The sequence below is a fragment of the Hippopotamus amphibius genome, chromosome 4, assembly GCF_030028045.1.
Source record: "Hippopotamus amphibius kiboko isolate mHipAmp2 chromosome 4, mHipAmp2.hap2, whole genome shotgun sequence".
Classification (NCBI taxonomy): Eukaryota; Metazoa; Chordata; class Mammalia; order Artiodactyla; family Hippopotamidae; genus Hippopotamus; species Hippopotamus amphibius.
In genome coordinates, this window is record NC_080189.1 from 149,865,445 (window position 1) to 149,886,884 (window position 21,440).

The 21,440-nt window shown below is 35.8% G+C and overlaps 1 protein-coding gene across 1 annotated transcript in view; it reads right to left on the bottom strand.

Annotated features, from left to right (window-relative positions):
• KCNH5 (potassium voltage-gated channel subfamily H member 5) overlaps positions 1–21,440 on the bottom strand; it is a 326,379-nt gene that overhangs the window by 277,294 nt on the left and 27,645 nt on the right. The window contains exon 2 of the mRNA XM_057731911.1: positions 7,476–7,599. Within this exon, the coding sequence (XP_057587894.1) occupies positions 7,476–7,599 (124 nt within the window). The remainder of the gene's footprint in view (positions 1–7,475; positions 7,600–21,440) is intronic.

Consider the following 21,440-nt stretch of genomic DNA (forward strand, 5'->3'; position numbering starts at 1 on the left):
ACTCAAGGGGGAGGATTAAAAGGATAATGCACATGAAGTTGCAAATTATAATGTGCTGGACCATGGCTGAATAACTACGGAAATTCTTCTTACAGGTGGGAGGGTGGGATTCGAAGGCCCCTCCAGCCCCATCCCTACTCCCTTGCTCCTCAACAATTCCAGGGCAAGGGTTGGGCCATGGCTGCTAAAGGGCAGGGTCACATAGCTTAAAGGGATACACACATCATTTTGTGTGTCTTCGCTCTTCGTGAGCCCATGACATGGAGGCATAACTTCACCCAGGGCCTGCTGCTGGATTATCTGGCCTCTCATCCTGCCACACCACTACCTTGTGGGAAGATGTGCTCTTGGGAGTGGGGGAGATCTCCTGAGGCCTGGCTGGGGCCCTATCCAGCTTGCCTGAGCATCTGACAGTGTGTTTTTCATGTACAGCCTACCCTGGGAAATGTCTAGGAATAGGTGGCTTTGGTTTCTAGCAAGAATTACTTATTTTTGGATCCTTTGTTCTGCCATCAAAACCTCACGAATGAGCCTCTTTATGAAACCTGAAAGTAAGGATGGCTATAACGTTGACAGACTTCCAGGGGAGAAAGAAATCGTACAGACTGAAAAATTACATAATCTAATCATGAGTGCTGCGAATCTATCTTAATCTGTTAATGGTCAACAACAATGTTCCTGGACCAACAAGCACACGTTCAGTCACTATGAGTAAACGATGATATCATGTACAGGCTGCCGTTTACAGCCTAGCAAGTGCTTCCTCACAGAAACCACACAGGTTGGCGTAATATTGTGTGGTCTCCAGCTCAGAATCAGCCCCAAGAGTAAAATCATCATGAAAGTTCATGGGAGGGTGGGCTGAAATCTAGAGTCAAAGGATCGAAAGGTAAGAAGCCTAAGAGAGAGTGAGGAGAAGAATTTAGAAACAAATAAGAACAGCTTTCAAAATCTGAAAGAAGTAATTTTATAATCAATCGAAGCATTACATACTTTATGCAATGCATCATAATCAAAAGGTTTCACAACCCATTAATTTATATGAGCTTAAAAGGATTTAGATAGAGTTATAAGTGGTAGATCCATGACATGTAATTAAGGGAAATTAGGAATAGAACCAGACATCTCTAATCTTTGGAGTGTGACATCACTGAGGCACCTCTGCCTTTCAATACTTTTGCTCATTGTGAAGCAGAGCCCTCAGCCAAATGGAACCAGATGGACTGACATCTATCATGTGTAATGTTCTTCTGTTGACTGAGGTAAACCTGTGTTAATAAAACTACCTGTGAAAATACATCCAATAAAGTGCCACTTAATATCTCTGCTTCATTGTCTAATTTGATAGCTTGGTTAAGGATTATTAATGGACCTTCCAGGGTTAAAAACTGTATTTGAAAACATCTATCTACTCCAATCCTCCCTGCCTATATGATTGCTCTTCTCACCCCTCTATCTTAAAAAATAAAAATAAATAAAAACTAAATTTAAAAATTTAAAAAGCAGAACAGGCTTTTAAAAGGCTCAAGTTAATCAAAGGTAAAAAGCTCAAGTGGTTTCTACCTAACCTATGACAGTATGTCTTGAATGTCAGGGCTCTCCAAGGGTCCTGAGATAACATCAGATGTTTCTAAATGCCATTGCCCCAAAACGTACATGCAATCTCCTTTAAACATGTGATACATTTTGTGTCCTTCAGTAAAGAACAACAAACCCAAAGCTTAGAAATGCAATTACTAGACAATAAAATGAACTACATTTGAAATTCTTAGGAATCCAGAAATTTCATTAAAATATTTTTAGAAATTTTAGCTAAAATAAAATGATACAGTACATAGCACACATCAGATTTTTTTTTTTAAACAGAAGTTTAGCTACTATTATAAAGTGCAAGGATGAAGGAAAACTATAACCCTCCCTCGTGGCTGCTAAGAGTGGAAACAGAGGGCCATTCTGGCCAGCAATCTCACAGCAATTAATATTCAATTTCTGCATATATTCTACTATCCAGCAATCCTATTTCTGGGCATAGAGACAGACAACTTCCCACATGGAGCCACAAGAAGATGTGCATGAGGATGTTTACCTCCAAGTTGTTGGAATAGCAAAGTGTCAGAAGTTGGAGTTCAAGACTAGTAAAGGGAATAAAGAAAATGAAGGTTGTGAGGACACTGGAACACTATAAAACAGTCTGATATGATGAAATAGATTATGATATAGCAACATTAAAAACATCTCAAAAACATCATGGTGAGTGAAAAGAGTAAGAAACTGTATATCTTACTGCATGGTGTGAATTATGTAGGCCTCAAAAACAAACACACACAAAGCAACATCATTTCAAGAATACACACATTTATTCAACAAATGGAAGATGAATTAGAAAGACATACAATAAACACACTAAAGTGAATAACTGTGGAAGATGAAGGGGGATGGAATGAAGGGGGAAAAAAGAAAAGAAAAGAAGATGAAACAAAATAAAACAGATAAAATAGAATAAAATAAAATAAAATAAAATAAAATAAAATAAAATAAAATAAAATAAAATAAAATAAAATAAAATAAAATAAAATAAAATAAAATAAAATAAAATAATAAAATAAAATAAAATAAAATAAAATAAGAGACTTTGCCCAGAGAGATGACAATGATAATACTGGGACAAACTCAGGAGTGTGTTCAATTTGATTCTATGCACCTGGTCTAATGGGAGAAGGACTGGGAAAGACAAAGAAGGAAAAAGACAAGTAAACAGAATAAATATATAAATGTATACATAATGTATAATAGTATCAACATATAATGTATTAATAATCTTAGCCTCTTGAGGTTGTAAAATCACAAATTAATATTTGTCATTTTCCCATAAAACTACTCACATTTGAATATTTTTAACAGAGGACATGTAATCTTTATGCAGTTACCACTTTAATCCTATTGATTTTAATTCATCTAATGCAAGTTGTATGTAAAGATGATTCTCTTTTTCAGCATATAAAGTATTCATATTTTTTCCTTACAAACTGATACTCACTGATTTGTAGTTTCTTATTCTGTTATGTTTGTCTAATACTTGTCATTATTAAAATTAGTAAAATGATTTGTTTACAAGGCTACTCTCATTATCAAATTATTTATCTCCATATTCAACTGGAATTCAGTGATTCCAAAACTGTATAATAACATTTAGCTTTAACGCTGTATTTCTAAATGTGTATATCATTATCTTTCCTCCCCGTTTCCTTGTGCATCATATTCAAAGGCTCTTATGGATTTACACAGGAAATGGAAAACAACTCTACGTAAAAAAAATTGGAATCGTGATGCACATACTGTTTCGTAATCTTTTTTGTTTATTTGCCTGGATGGTTGGTTTTTTTACTTAGTAATGTATTGCTAGCTTCTCTCAGTGTCATTATCCTTCCAACACATGACTTAGGAAGTCAGGTCTTTGCCATAATATTTTTTAATAAATATACTACTGGACATTTTTTATTGTTTCCAGGTCTTCGTTCTTCTAAAAAGTGCTTCAGTAAAAGTAAAATGGGTGTAGTTTAATATTAAAAAGGAATGTGGAAGTTTGAAAGAGGAGTGCCTTAAGAAACCTGACAGGATTCAAACACTTGCTCATATATCAGATGCTAGTTCATTGCTCTGTGAGGGCATACAATTGGTTGCAAGTTTTAGATTAGCAGAACACACATTTTATGCAATCAAGTAATAATTGTTTGTGTTAAGAATACTGTTATTTTTAACTAGTTGTTACCAGTGGGGAGAGGGAAGAGGGGAAAGGCAAGACAAGGGTAGGGTATTAAGAGGTACAGACCACTATTTATAAAATAAATAAGCTACAAGGCTATATTGTACAGCACAGGGAATATAGCTAATATTTTATAACTTTAAATGGAGTATAATCTATAAAAATTTTGAATCACTATGTTGTACACCTGTAAACTATGCCTCAATAAAAAATTTTTAAAGAATATTGGCATTTTTTCTTTTTAGCTCTTTATTGGAATATAATTGCTTTACACTCTTGTACCAGCTTTTGAGGTACACCAAAGTGAATCACCTGTATTTACACATACATCCTCATAACCCCTCCCTCCCGCCACTCCCTCCCGCTCTCCCTGTCCTGGCCCTCTAAGGCATCACCCATCATCGAGTTGATCTCCCTTTCTTATACAGCGACTTCCCACTAAGAATATTGGTATTTTGAAAATACTATCTCTAACAAAAGTGAAGAAGATTTGGGGGGAGATTTGCATACTTCCTCCCACAGTGAAAAAGCATAACAGAATCCAAAGCTCTGCTTTCTTACCCATCTCAAATACCATAACGCTTAGGATAAAATACAATAAATAAAAGCATGTTATATAGAAGCATGTGAGACCTAGGTTAGGGTTTATTGCAAAACAAGCCAACCAATTCAACAAACACTGACACAAAACACTGAGCTGTGTCTTGCAGTGCATACAAAAGTGAGCAAGATGGAATCCTTACCTTCAAGGCATTTATAATCTGGCACTGGTGGTAAGAGGGAAAAGCAACTCTTTAAGCAGAGAGAATAAACAACTACAACATGCCTGCATTTTTTTTTTCATTTTAAAAATGTATTCAACTTCGATTAAAATTACTCAACTGATTACCCAAGAACAGGATTATTGTGGGAAGAAAAGGTACAGCAGATAAGTTACACACACACACACACACACACAAACAGATCATGCCTGCATTTTTTAATGACATGTTTATAGGAAAAATTGCACATGCCAACGAAAACAGGCTGGCTTATAGGGGCAGATACGTGAGAAGCAAGAAGAGATGGGAGCGTAACTTTACAATATATCCAGGTATGAAGAGCAATACATCTCAAAAATGACAAAAAGCAACAGCAATGAAAACTCAAGGGATAAGAAAAACTAGTTTAAGGACAGATGATGATGCCAAATGATGAACTATGGGGAGTCAAAGGAGGAAAAATGCATCTTGTCGAGGAAATCATGAACACCTTCGGGTAGAAGATGGCAGTTTGAAACAGGCCTGGCCTGATGATGGGACATCTGCAGTCTATGAAGAGGAAATAGGTATGGGAGCAACTGCCTATCCTGGAATTCTCTACAGAGCCTGTTCCACAGGTTAGGTCTACCATAAAACCAACCTTTTCCTAATCTAAACCCTGCTGAGACATAAGGGAGCAGAAATGCTCAATACAAACCTTGGCCTCCCAGAACTTAGAACACACACCTCAGCGGCAGTGCTAGGCCAAGAGTTAATATCCACCCCGCAGATAAAAAGGCACAAGAGACATCAGTACTACCAAAGGGAGTTTCTTTACCAGGGGCCACGGTTTTTCATCATTCCCACTTACCAATTTCAGACCTAGAAGAGAAGGCTGAATGTGAACTTGACTTTAGTAGAGAGAAAATGAGCATCACTGGGAGGATCACTAAGAGAGGATGTTTGAACAGATAATTTCTCAATTTCTCATCAGAACCATCTGAGCTGCTGGGTAAAAGTACTGATTCCTGCCCCCACCTACCCACCTGGGGTGATTCTGATTCACCTGGGGTTTAAGATGAGGTCTGAGAATCTATGTTTTGCAAAACCTCTCTAAGTGATTCCCATTCACAGTCAGGTTTAGACTCCATATAAAATCCCTACCTCCATGAAGATGTAGAATATATATATATATATATATATTCGTATATGCAATAATGTTTCGCAGCATAAAAGGGTAGAAAAAAAGATAAATCAATCACTGTTTCCCTGGGCAAATCCCTTAACCTAATTCTACCTTAGTTTTTTCCCCTGAAAAATAACAAATATGGTGTACAAAATAATTCAGATCCCTTGTAGTTCTAAAATAACATGATTTTGGTACTTAGTTAAGTGTGAGCTTTAAAGAAAAATTAACTCAAGGGAAAAACATCCCATCTGGCCTTACTGAAATATTGTGAAAAGTTTTCGGTTCTAAATGGTTTCCTTATTGAGAGTTTCCTTTTCTTTTTCATGATCTTTTTTGGTAATAGTCTCTTTAAGCTCACACATATGGGATATTTTAAAAGAATTGTTATAAATAATATAAATGCCAGATTCTGCTTTACATAAGTCAAACAAAATAGCAATGGCACAATGTACCAACATGACAAAGTATGTGTGATTTACACAGGATGAAAGAACTTTATTTTGATTTCTTTAAATGTTCAAAAACCATGTCCTACTTGGTTGGGGATTGTTGCCTTTACTTTGTTCAAGACAGTTTTAACAGCTCAAAAAGTGCTGATGACATCAGTGGTCCTCTGATATACGATGTCCCTTTGGTCACCTGGCACCCAGAACAGTTTGTGGCCCGAGGGTCATCAAAAACTATTTATTGAATGAATTAGTAAATTCACAGCTATGCTAAAATATTTCTCTTTGCAAAAGTTCTCACTAGTGGCTCTTAAACTATGTATTTCTATTGGCAATTTAGTCTTCTTAACATTCTAACATAATTTTTACCCTATAGTTTTAATGTGAGTCGATAGGTTCTGGTACCAACTCCAGTGGGGGTGGGGGGAGGCAGTGCATAGAGTTTCCCTATACCAATAACAAGCAATTTTAAGGACACCAGCTGGATGTCCTATGATTCAACTCAATTCTGACCCTACCTTCCTGGAGATAGTATCGGATTCCACAGGTTAAACACTGAGGATTCAGTCCTACAAGACTACCTTCCCTGGGACTTCAGACATCAGTCACAAGCCTAGGTTGTTGCCTGTGCTTCTGACCCACCTAATACAGATTGGAGGTTCCCATGACACCCTCTTTAGACTTCAGCACCAGTTACAAGCAGAGGTTGTCATGTATACTTCTGAAAAACAGCTATAAATCAGAGGTTCCCATGACCTTTTCCTTTGGTTTGAATAATTTGCTAGAGTGACTCTCAGAGCTTGGAGAAACATTTTACTTACCAGGTTACTGGTTTATTATAAAAGGATATAACTCAGAAACAAGCAGATAGAAGAGATGCACAGGAGAAGGTATGGGGCTTCCATGCCCTCACCAGACGTGCCGCTCTTGGTGCTTCCACATGTTGCCCAAACTGGAAGGTCTCAGAACCTGTCCTTTGAGTTTTTATGGAGGTTTCATTACACAGTCATAATTGATTAAATCATTGCCATTGGTATTGATTCAACCTCCAGCCTCCATCCAGGATATTGGGGAGAAGGCGTGGTACTAGTCACATGGTTGGTTCCCCTGGCAGCCAGTCCCATCTTTAGGTTATCTAAGGGCTTTCCAGAAGTCACCTCATTAACATATTACAAGAAATTCCAAGAGTTTGGGGAGCTCTGTACCAAGAACTGGGTGGAAGACCAAATATACATTTCTTATTACAAATCATGATACCACAGTGAGTCTAAGTTTAAGCTTTTTAACCACATTCAACATTTAGTTAAACTTTAGATGACATTCCTTCTGTTACCTACCTGCAAGTGCTACTTTTCTGCATGACGTCAGCTCGATGATACCCAGAGAGTTTGCAAAAACCGTCATTACTGTAAACTACAGGCCAATCCACAATCTGGGCATTTCCCAGTAAGAAACTCGATTCTAAAGAAAGAAGAAAAGGGAAGATTTTTAGCTTCATTTAACAATGTACATCTTTCAAGAAATTAAAAAGACAAATTCATAAAAATAAAAAAATGTAACTATGGTTTGTTATGGTACAAATAATAAAACATATCCTTGAAATTGGCATTATTAGTTTAGCATAATCAGCAAGTGAGATCCACGAGTACAAGATTTGCATATAAACTAAAAACGCCAATGAAAAGAAGCCAGTTTACAATACTCTTTGCATTCAAGTAAGCAGTATGATATGAAAACAAAGCATGGTTAATATTAAATGAATGTTAATGACTATAATAATCACAGTTAAAAACAGCTTAATTTATTAAGACTAGGGCTACAGTCATTTCTCCACAAATTGAGAATATGAAACTTAATAACAGAGCAAATTTGGATGACTCCTCCAAAAATTGTATTAATGTAATTTTGACATGATGGGAGAAATTCTTTGTCCATCAGTTTGATCTAGAGAAGTCTAATATAAAACAAAACTTTTAAATAGAGTCCCTTTTTAAAATAAAAATTATTCAAAGACATTATTTTCAACCACATGCTACACAGAATTTGGAAACTATCATTATTCTAAATAAAAGAAACATCTCCAGTTTATTTTGCATGGAGAAGTGGTTTTGTTTCAGGTATAAAAATTAACACAAAAAATAATATCTTTTGACATATACCTTGATTGAAAAATCCAACACTTTTAGGCATTAACTTAAGCAATTGTGTAGGTCAGATGATAAATATGTTAACATTAAAGTTAAAATAATATAAAAGTATTAAAAATTATTCTTAAATATCAATAGTTTAAAAGTAAATTTTTAAGGGAATACTATACTTCAAAATATCTACCTAAAAAATCTCCTTTGAACTCATATTCAGAGTGGTGTAACTAAAAAGAGAAATTAACCTATAAATAGATAACTCAAAGTTTAAATTCTGACACTACAAAACAACCAAAAGTGGACAGAAACTGGAAAAGACAAGTGCTTGAGAAAAGGAGTACACATTAGATGAGATATTCATTTAACTGTCCATTCCCCTGAGAGCACTCCCCAGTTTGTACAATTCATGGGTGATAGACCCCAAGCAGAAAAGTCTTATAGGGCTAAAGAGTCAAATGTCATAATTTGAGACTGTCAAAGCAGCTTGAAATTGAGGTGGAGATCCTTTAACATATGGAGCCATAAACCTGTATATAAATCCACCTCAAATCCTTCTTTGTGACCTAAACTGCATGCATAGGATAAGACTACAGGGAACCCATCTTGCCTAACAATGGCTAAAGAGGTAGGCAAAAACTTCATCAGCTTCCCAAAGCTATGGGACCAATTTTAGAGTTCAAGTCCTATCAAGTTAGAGAAGCTTGGTAAATACCTTGAGCTTTCCATTAATTCCACAGAAGGTCTTGGTTCAGGAATAAAATCAAGTCTCAGGATAAAGCATTGTGACCTAAGACTAAGATCAAAAATGTAGAAAATAGACTCATGCTAAAAAAGGAAAAAAAAAAAAAAAGCTAAACTCATAATTAAGATAAGCCACCAGTAATTTACCTGCCAAAATAAAATGAAACCCTCTTCAGAGGAAAATAATGAAGTCCAAAATCTCTACATTGTATCAATACAATGTCCACATACAATTAAAAATTATTAGACATGCAAAGAAATAGGAAACTAACAATAATCAAGAAAAAAAAACAGGCAACAGAGAGGTTAATATGGGAACATCGAAATAAACAACACAATCTCTGAAATAAAGAACTGAATAGGTTTAACAATATATTGGGCACTAAAAAAAGAAAGGACAATTTAAAAGCATATCAATGTAAATTACTGCAAACTGAAGCAAAAAAGAGAAAAAGACTGAAAAGATACCCTGGGATAATATTGAGCAATCTAAAATATATGTAGTTGAGTCTGAGGAAGAAAGACAGAATAGGGCCCAAATGTTATTTAGATAAGTAATGACTAAAATTTTTCAAGTAGCATGAAAAATAGCATAACAGAGATCTTAGCTTACTAAACCCTAAGCAAGATAAACACAAAGAAAGCCACAGTAGAAAAATGACAGTAAAATTGCTAATAAAAAATAAGGAAAAGTTTCTAAACATCAAAAAAAAAAAAAAGACACATCATTTATATGTGTTGTATGTTGGGGAGGTGTAATAATTACAGCATACAAAGCATGAAAAACAAAGGAGGCCAGAAGGCAATGGAAGGGCATCTTTAAAATACTGAGAGAAAAATATTTATAGAAAAAATTTTATAGAGCACAAAGATATCCTTCAGAATTTAAGGACAAATAAAGACATATTCAGAAACAAAAGCTGTCAGAAATCATTGCCAGCAGAATCACACTAAAATGCAATAGGTATTTTAGCTGAAAAAATGATAATAGTAAAAATAATAATAACCTCCACAAAAAAAAAGTCAAGAAAGGAAAAACAAACAACAGATAGGACAGATAGAAAATAAACCACAGGATGGTAGCCCTGAATCCAACTATATCAAGCATTATATTAAATGTAAGTGGAATAAATACACTAATTAAAAGACAGAAATTTTCAGACTGGGTTTCTAAAAAAAAGAATAGAAACTGAAGACTACTATTTTAAGACAGCAATTTAAAGTATAAAGAAATAGACAAGTTGAGAGTAAAAGTGTGGGGAAAATACACTACTCAAACACTAAGCATAAGAAAGTAAGTCTGGCCATGATAATACAAAATAAAGTAGTTGAAGACAAGGGCTGTTAGAAATAAAGAGGGGCATTTAATAATAACAAATGGGTCAATTCATTAAGAAGACACAACACTCTCAAATGTATGTGAAAGTAATGAAAGAGCTTCAAAATACATGAAGAAAAAAATGACATAACTAGGATAGACAATTTCACAATAATAATGGGAGATTTTAAGCTTCTGCTTTAACTAGCAGAACAACCAGATGAAGAAATGATTGAGGTTACAGAATATTTGAACAACACCAACACTATCAAGTAACTCAAACTAACTGACATTTATAGAACATCCCAAACTACACTGCAGAATACACATTCTTTTCTACTGTGTGTGGAAATTTCACCAAGATATAACTGACTTTGAGCCACAAAAATTGTCAATAAATTCCAAAATACTGAAATTACATAAAGTATATTTTCTGACCTCAAAGTAATTAAATCGGAAATCATTTTTTTAATTATCTACAAGAATCTACGGTATTTGGATGTTACCCAATTCATTTCTAAACCACTGGGTCAAAGAAGAAATCAAAAGAAATACAGAAGATATTTTAAACTGGATGATAATAAGTTTGTGGTATACATTTAAAGCAGTGCTTAGGGAGAAATTTCTCATTTTAAAGGTTCATCTTTCAAAATGAAAATTTTAAAATAAATGATCTAAACTCTTATATGAAGAAACTATAAAAATAATAGCTATTAAACCCAAATTAAATAGGAGGAAATAAAGGTCAGAATGCAGATCGATGAAATAGAAAACATTCAAAGAAGAGTGAACTTCAACAAAAATACAAGTTACCATCATCAAGAATAAAAGAGGAGACACCACTGGATATATTACACATAGCAAATGGTAATAATGGTACAGTGCAAACAATATTTTGCCAATGAATTTTAAAACTGTGACAAAATGAATTAAACTTCTGGAAAAAAAAATAAAAACTGGCACAAAAAGAAATGGAAAATTTGAATAGCTTAATATCTTTTAATGAAAACTAAAGGCCCAGATGGCTATGGGCTCAGTAAATTCTTTCAAATATTTAAATAAGACATAATACAAATATTATACTAACTCTCAGAAAATAGGCAAGGAAACATTTCTTAACTTGTTTTATGAGGTTAGCATTATTATGATACTGAAATCTGACAAGGGCTGTTAAAGAAAGAACTACTGACCAATAAATCTTATGAATGCTGTTGCAAAAACCTGGAAGAAAATATTGGCAAATAGAATCCAGCAATATATAAAAAAGAAAATAGATCATAACCAAGTAGGGTTAGATAAATCTCATGAACATAAATAACGTTGATTTATCATTATGAAATCAATCAATGCAATCCATCAACCGAATAAAAGAAAAAAGCCATATGGTTATATCTCAATAAATGCAGAAAAAAGCTTTTGACAAAATTCATACTCATTCATGATTAAAATATCTGGGCAAACTAAGAATAAAAGAAAACTTCCTCAAACTGACAGAGGATACCTGCTAAAAAATCCATAGCTAACACCATTTTTAAAGCTAGAATATTCAATATTTTCCCCCAAAGATTAGGAAAAAAATCAATGCTATATACTCTTAACCCCTATACTCAACATTTTATTGGAGGTCCAACTAAGGAAATAAAGAAAAAGAAAGAGAGAAAAAACACAAAAGATATAAATGTTGAAAAGGTAAATGTTATTTTTTTTCTATTCGCAGATGACATGACTGTTTACATAGAAAATCCTAAGGAATATTCAAAAAAATATCTAAAATTATTAAGTGAATTTAGCAAGGTTACAGGACATAAAGTCAATATAAAAGTCTATTTTGTTTCTATTAACTAACATTTAAACAATTGGAAAATGAAAAGCAATTACACTTAGAATGATATCAAAAAACATAAAATACTTATAAATTTAACAAAATACATGTAAGACCTCTAGAGTGAAAATTTTAAAAGGTTGCTTACACATGGAGAGCAAACAAATGGAGGTCTATGCCATGTGAATGAATTCAAAGACTGGATATCTTAAGACTTCAATTCTCTACAAACCAGTCTATAGATTTAATACCATCCCAATGAAAATATCAACAGGCTTTTTTGTAGTAACTGACAAAATAATTATAAAATGTATGTAAAAATACAAATTACCTAAAATAACCCAAAATAAAATCTGAAAAAGAAGAACCAAGTTGGAGATATATACAACTATTGTAATTTATATAGTATGAAATTGGAATGAGGACAAATAGATCAATGAAACAGATTGAAGAGTTCAGAAATAGACCCTTACATAAATGGTCAACTGATTTTTTGCAAAGATGCCAAGGCAGTTTTATTAATAAAGACAACTTCAGTGAAGTGTGCTAAAACAACTGGGCTATCCATACAAGCAAAAATTGAACCATGACCCCTACCTCACACCACATACACAAAAATAATTTAAAACAGGTCATAGACCTAAATACAAAAGTGAAAACTGAAAAGAAAACATAGGAGGAAAGTTTTGCAACTTTGAGGAAGACAAAAATTTCTAAGACTCATATAGTAATCACTGTAAAAGAAAATGTTGATAACTAAATTAGACTTACTCAACTTTAAAATCAACTGCTCATTCAAGGACACTTTCAAGAAAATGAAAAGGGAAACCACAGACTGAGAGAAAATATTCACAATGCAGATACCTGAGAAAAAACTCCTATTCAAAATAGGCCCCCAAAATCCTACCAAAGGGCAAAAGACCCAATTAACAAAATGGGCAAATGACTTGAACAGACATTTCACAGGATAAGATACACAATGGCCAATAAGCTCAAGAATAAGATGCATCATCATGCATTAGGGAAAGACAAACTAAAAGCACAATGATATGTTACTGCTCAACCACTAGAGTGGTTATAAAGGCTAATAATACAAAATGTTGATGAAAATATGGAACAACTGAAATTCTTTATAAAATGCTAATGAGACTATAAAATGATGTGGTGACTTTGGAAAATAGTTTCATGTAAAGTTAAAGATTCAACTATGACCCAGAAATTTCACTCCTAGGCATTTAGTCAAGTGAAATGAAAACATATGTTAACAAAAAGACTTGTAGAAAAATGTTCACATCAGACATTCATAGCAGCCAAAAATTGAAAACAATGCAAATGTCCATCAACAAGAAAATGGATTAAAAATTGTGGCATATTCATGCAAGACATACTACTCAGCTCTAAAATGGACAAACTACCGATAGATTGCAGCAACATGAATTAATCTGAAAAACACTGATGATTTAAAGAAGTCAGAAATTATGATTTCATTCATGTGAAGCTGAAATACAGGCAAGGTTAATCTATGGTGATAGGGATCAGAACACAGATTTCTGAGGGGGATGTGATGGTAGAGGGACTGACAGGAAAGAGGCAAAAAGAACTTTCTGGGGAAGGTCATGGTTTTCTATCTTCACAGAGATATAAATTACAGAAGTATATACATTTGCCAAAACCAACTGAACTGTACACAAGATCTGTATGTCTTATTTCATACAAAGTATACCTCAAACTTCATAGAAAAAACAAGGAGGGGCTTCCTAGGTGGTGCAGTGGTTGAGAATCTGCCTGCCAATGCAGGGGACATGGGTTCAATCTCTGCTCCAGGAAGATCCCACATGCCGCGGAGCAACTAAGCCTGTGAGCCACAACTATTGAGCCCATGTGCTGCAACTACTGAAGCCCATGCACTTAGAGCCCATGCTCCACAACAAGAGAAGCCACGGCAATGAGGAGCCCATGCACCACAACAGAGTAGCCCCCACTCACCACAACTAAAAAAAGAAAGCCTGAGCACAGCAAAAAAAGAACCAACACAGCCAATAAAATAAATTTATTAAAAAAAACAAACAAAAAAACACAAAGAGGACAAAGGGCCAGAGAATCACAAGTTTTAGGAAACCAGTGGCATGTGAGTTGTACCCTAGCTATTAAGAATGGTAATGCTACCTTTCCTTGGTACATACAGTGATTAGAGTAGAGACTAAAATGAGCTTATTCCTGCAAAAATGCTTCATAAAATATAAATTCTTTTATAAATATATAATATTTTCATTCCTACATAGCATCAATTATAAATATTTGTAATAGGATCATCAAAAATTAACTTCTTTCCCCTCTTAGCCCAGGCCAGCTCCTAGTCAGTTTACCCTCTCTAATCCATACATTCCCCACTTCATGACTAGGGAGCTCTGGCAGTGCATACAGCTTGACGACATGGTGCCCCTGCCTCAACTTATCCTGATTTTCAGTCTGATTTTCAGACTAACATTCACTTGTCCCCCTGAAGCCCTGCCTCCATCCTACCACTCTTCATCTACATCAAGTCTCCCAATTACTTACATCATTGAATCCTGTCCTAGACTTACAAAGTCCTCTGAAATCCAGCTCATCCTCCCTGCCTGTACAAACATATTTCTCATCACTCCTGAAGTCCATACTATCGCAGTTACACCAGTTCTCATTATGTCCCCAAAAGATACTCACTCATGATGCCCACTGTCCCTTGAAATACTTTTTCTCCATCCCTTTGCTTATCAAAACTTTTAAGAATCAGTTCGACTCTCCCTTCTCTATCACATGTTCAGTGGTTACCACACAACCCTCATCTTCTGGCTATCATCACATCTGTGTCCAACCCTTCACAGGACAAACTTTCCATAAAAGTTGTCTATTCTCATTGGCTCTATCTTCTCAGCTCCTACTCACTCAGCTTACTCCTATTTGGCTTATGTCCTCACCACTCCAAGACAACCTAGGTCACTAATACCTCTCCATGTCACCAAATCCAGAGGACACTTTTTACTCTTTCCACTTAATAATTCAGAAGCACTGGTAACCAAATGGGTAACCACTTCCTCCTTAAAAATTTCTCAATCCTTAGCTTCTATAGAACAACATTTCCCTAATTCTCTGGACACTCCTCCATTTCTTTTGCAGGCTCAACATTCTTTATCTAGTAAGTATATATTAAAGTTCCTCCATGTCTATTCCTCTTATGCTTTCACCTATCTCCATAGACTCAGTAACTTATAATTTTGTATCTCCAAATCAGACCTCTTCTATAAACTCTAGATCTTTACATCCAGATTGACCTCTTCTCTTAGATAGCTTAAATGTACCTCAGTAGAACATGTCCATGACCTGTCATTCCCCCAAATCAGATGCTTTCCCAGTGTTTCCTATCTTAGAGAATGAGATCACCATCTATGCAATTACATAAGCCAGAAATCTGGGACCCATCTTTCAACATCCTTCTGAAACCCCTGTATCTAATTTATTACCAAATCTTATTAATTTTATCTCCTAAAACCCTTTCAAATCTCTCCATTTCTCTAGATCCTCATCATCATCTCCCAATTCCAAGCTTAGCTTCCATCATCTCACCCCTAAACCATGCCAAGAGCTGCCTAATTGGTTTACTCAGACCCTCTCAGTGATAGAATCATTGAGCGATTCCTTCAGTGGATTATCCACGTGAAACCAGGCAGGTCTTTTCAAAATTCAAACTGGATCATGTCTTCTCCCTGCCTTAACATCCATCAATATCTTAACAGGGCTTTCAGAATTCTCCAACCATTCCATGGCCTATAGTGACCTCAAAGTCTGTCAAGCCTCAACTCTCACCATTCTGCCCCTTGCCCTGAGTATGACAGCCACACTGATTTTTCTTTTTTCTTGGAAGCTTCAAGTCCTCTCCCAGCATATGAGGACCTTTTAACTTGACATTCTCTCTGCCTGAACATCATTGCCTTCCCTCTGCATCTGGTTGACATCTACATTTATTTAGATCTTAACTCAACCGTCATGACCCTAGTGAATCTTTCCCAGACCTTCTGACCAGGTCATCCCTAATAACTTTAGACATGATGTACCTCTCCCTCATAGCCCTTATCAAAAGTTGCAATTTTATACCTATTCATGTCATGAAATGATTAATGTATATCTGCCTGTTGAGCTGTAATTTCTATTTGATCCTCCGATACCTAATAGTGCCTGGCATATAATATATGCTTGCTAATTGTCTGTCAATAAATAAATGCATTCATAGATTCTTGCAGGAATCTCTATATAATTGATGTCATGAAATTTAGTATGAAGTGCCTCTTTAAATACTTCATATATGCTTTCATATATGCTATTTTTTTATCTTCTGAAATGGATGATATGGTCCACAGGATTATAAATTTTATGCCTACTGTGCATTCAAGAGTCACAATACAGTAATTACTTTCCAATTAAAGGAACTGCCTGTATCCCAGGGAAGAGAATCCCACAGTTTTAAAACAGAAGGACCATAAACATTAAAGGGCCTACTGAAGGAGGCCTTCTTTCCCCTGAAACTATCCAAATCAGTGTTTTTGAAACTTTTTTAAGTTGACTCTCATAGTAAGAAATAAATTTTACGTAGTGACTACTGTGTGTTTATATACATGGACACATGTATGCACAATGGAAAAAACTTCTCAGATAACACTCTTACTACATGAGATGTACTCTATTTTTATTCTATTTCAATTTTTTAGTGTACCAGTCAAGACCCATTAAATTGATCTACACCCTATGAAGTGTTGAATCTTATGGTTTTAAAAACTTGCTTCAAACTATCCCCAAAGGCCTTGCAGACCTCCCTCTCTCATAAACAGACTTGTTTTCAAGACATTTTTTAGGATTTAGACCAGAAGCTTTAACTGGTCCTAGTTAACTCTGCTATTAAAAATATAACCCCACCCCAACATACCATTTTCAATAGCTCTACAAATGGAAAAATTAAGACTCCAGTTCAGCAGGACCCAGTTTTCACGATCTATTTGCTCTTGAGATATTATTTCATTTATATCCTAGTAATTCTGTGTAATAACAAACTTAACAACAAAAGCAACCAGGAGCAGAGCCCTTACTCTGTGTCAGGCATTGGGCTGGATGTCATGCATGCAACACCATCCTGCAACAAGCCAGAGACTCACCAAGCCCCAAGGCCCCCGGGAGATTGGAAGCAGGAACTAGCACACAGGTTCCTTAAATTCTAATTCTTGACTGAGATATCTGCAAATTCAAACCTTTTCTAGGAGAAATTGTGCCTCTTTTTTTCGCTTCAGACAGAAAAGTAGAAGACAAAGTGAAAAGTAAGTCCTAAAACAATTCACAGCAGGGAGGACTAATTCTCATACTAGCTTGAAGGGCAGAGTGGTTTAAGTAAAAGAACAAAGAAGTTGAAATCAAAGGTGAGTTGTTGAAATACCGATTTTCTTCAATCTTATTTTTTAAAATATATACTTGATTTTAACCAATAACATAGAATATGGATAATTCAGATGTTTGCTAGGTACACACTAGAGTATTTGTTTGCATACTCAATCAGACCTAGCAATTCAAAGAGTTTTTTAAAGTTTTAAAAAATAGTCAATTTTTTGAATTATGGTTTTCTCTGGGTATATACCCAGTAGTGGGATTGCTGGGTCACATGGCAGCTCTATTTTTAGTTTTTAAAAGACCCTCCATACTGTTCTTCACAGTGTCTGTATCAATTTACATTCCCATCAACAGTGTACAAGGGTTTCCTTTTCTCCACACCCTCTCCAGCATTCATTGTTTGTAGATTTTGTGATAGTGGCCATTCTGACCGGTATGAGGTAATATCTCATGGTAGTTTTGATTTGCATTTCTCTAATAATTAGTGATGTTGAGCATTTTTTCATGTGTTTGTTAGCCATCTGTATGTTCTTTGGAGAAATGTCTATTTAGGTCTTCCACCCATTTTTTTATTGGGTTTTGTTTTCTTGACACATGCACCCCAGTGTTCATTGCAGCACTACTTACAATAGCCAAGACATGGAAGCAACCTAAATGTCCATCAACAGAGGAACAGATAAAGAAGATGTGGTACATATGTACAATGGAATATTACTCAGCTATAAAAAGGAACAAAATTGGGACATTTGTAGAGACATGGATGGACCTAGAGACTGTCATACAGAGTGAAGTAAGTCAGAAAGAGAGAAACAAATATCATATATTAACTCATATATGTGTAAACTAGAAAAAATGGTATAAATGATCTTATTTGCAAAGCAGAAATAGAGACACAGACATAGAGAACAAACATATGGATACCAAGGGGGAAAGGGGAGGTGGGATGAACTCAGTGACAAGACAAGAACAAGGATGCAGATGCAGAGAATGGACTGGAGAACTCGAGGTTTGGGGGGGGGGAGGCAGGGGGTGAAGGGGAAGCTGAGACGAAGCGAGAGAGTAGCACAGACATATATATACTACCAACTGTAAAATAGATAGCCAGTGGGAAGTTGTTGTATAACAAAGGGAGTTCAACTCGAGGATGGAAGATGCCTTAGAGGACTGGGATGGGGAGGGAGGGGGGGACTGGAGGGAGGGTGGGGTGGGAGTCGAGGGAGGGAGGGAATACGGGGATATGTGTATAAAAACAGATGATTGAACTTCGTTTACCACGAAAAAACTAATAAATAAATAAATAAAATTTTTAAAAAAATAAAGCTGAAAAAAATAAAGTATACTGATTATATGCTTGAAAAAAATAAAAAACAGTCAAGAAAATATGCATTCATCTTTATGCTTCAAGTTTGAGTCCATTAATCTAGACCAACAGAGAGTGAAGTAACTGGACTGTGTGCTCACCATCACTTACCTCAAGGTCTTAATGATTACATGTTAGCAGTATGTGCTCTGGGTTTAGGAAGACAAACATAAGAAACGCTTCTACCATTTCTGAATGTTTTATAAAATCATCATTGAGAAAATTAACCACAGTGCTAGGTCTTTCATATAACAAGTCATCTACTGGTAAATAGTCATAACAATCAAATCACTAAAAGTCCTTTCCATAAATGTTCTGCCAACACTTGGATCCTGTCTCAATAATACCAAGGGAGCTACTGTGAAAAACCTGGGGAGTTTTAATTATTGGTTTCCTCATAACGATACCTACCACTCTGGGTAGTTTATGGAGATTGGAATAATGTGAGCAAAGACTTTATAAACTAACCATTGGAGTAAAAATTCTTTGTAACTATAAACTGTTATTGTTTATTATGTACAAGATTCTTTTACAACTGTATAACATATGCAGAGAGAGCTTTCTATGTGTGAGTTCTCTGTGTGTGTGTATAAACCAATTACCTAAAAAAAAAATTTTTTCAATGTTGACCCTGCAAACCAAAACCTATAAAATTATACTGAGAGCTAAACTACAGAATAAAATATTAGGAGGAAAGGGGAGAGAAAGAAGGGGAGACAGATTTTTTTTTTAATGTTAAAGGCTAAATTAAATGGAAATTGCTATGTATTAAACTGTCCATGAGCTTCTTTCAGAAATTTGTCTGTTAGTGTATATGAAATATTCACACAACTGTTCCATTTCCCCATATTCATGAAAATCATTGTTTTGGTGAATGTGAAGCCTGGTATTATTAACAGATATTAAGAACAAGATAGCAGAGTAATTAAAATTGCTTCCCAGAAAATTTTAATTCTCTTTGGCTTTAAAACATGGCAGGGAAAAGCAATCCGCTTACTGAAGGATAACTTCTTTACAAGGAGATAGTTGCAAATCTAGAAATTGAGACCAGCTCAGAAGTTCTGGAAATATAAAATCATTAAAGAAAAAGCCCAGAATTCTTAGTAACCATTACCATCCTCATTGCTATGAACTGAATGCATGTGTCCTCCCAAAATTGATGTGTTGAAACTCTACCCCTAGTGTGATGGTATTAGGAGGTGGGACATTTGGGATGTGATTAGGATTCAATGAGGTCATGTGGATGGAGCCCCTCATACCTGGGACTAAGGCCCTTATAATAATGATGAGAGAGCTTGCTTCCTCTGCTCGACTTTCCATAATATGAGGAGGATACAATGAGAAGTCAGCAGTCTGCAATCAGGAAGAGGGTTCTCACCAGAACCTGACCATGCCGGCACCCTGACCTTGGACGTGCCGGCCCCAGGATGGTAAGAAATAAATTTCTGTTGGTTATAAGCCACCCAACTTACGGCATTTTTGTTATAGCAGCACAAATACACTGACATTCATCCCCGAATCTTAGGGAAACCAGTTCTGATTTGTCCTCACAGCTCTTAGCACACCAACAGCCATGAATTCTGAAAAAGTAAACCTTCCTTGGGATTCAGACTGTTTCCTTCCTTGAAGATGTTTATAAACAATCACGTCCAAATGTTTTAAATACACATACGTTCCTCTGTGAGGGTTCTAAGAATTGGGTAATTATCCCTACCAGGTGGTAGTTGTCCAGTAACACATTTCAGAAGCAATAATCCCACATGGACAGATTCTCAAATGGATCTCTGCAAGAGCCTGGGGCTTGAAAACAACTCATTACATTCTTTCAAGACCACCCAGTACCCTCTCAGAGATGCACATGAAACAAAACAAGCACTTTTTCCTCAAGGGTGAGAAGGTCAAAAACCACATCACAAGCCCCTAATTCAAATGCCCCCTAGGATTCCTATGAGTGTTTCTCAGTTTTGAGTATTCACTGGATTAGGATGGAGGTTGAGGAGAATTGGAGGGAGCCATAGAAGTTACTCATTCCAGGCGGCACCTCTCAAAGAGCTGGTTTTAATTGGTTTGGAGTAAGAGCCAGGCATAAGTATTTACATCTTCTCAGATGGTCTAACATGCAGCCAGGGTGGAGAAGCCCTGATCTACTGCAATAATTCCTAAATGCTGGTGGCTGCAATAGAATTTACAGATTGTTAAATTCTAATGCAGACCCACTGAATTGACTCCCTAGGGTTGGAACCCAAAAATACAGCCACAGAGGTCAGTCTCATGCACAGCCAGGTTTGGGAAACTTTGCTCTCATACCTTGCTGCTCAAAGTGCAGACCGGTATCACCTGGGAGTTTAATAGCAATGCAGAATCTGGAGCCCATGCCCAGACCTGATGAATCAGAATCTGCATCTTAGTGAGATCACCAGGTGATTCCCCAAGCTCCTGAGTACGCTCATCTAGTGCATCCTTTCCTTCCTTTTAAGGATGGGAAAGTAGGCCTGGGAAGTTAGAGGA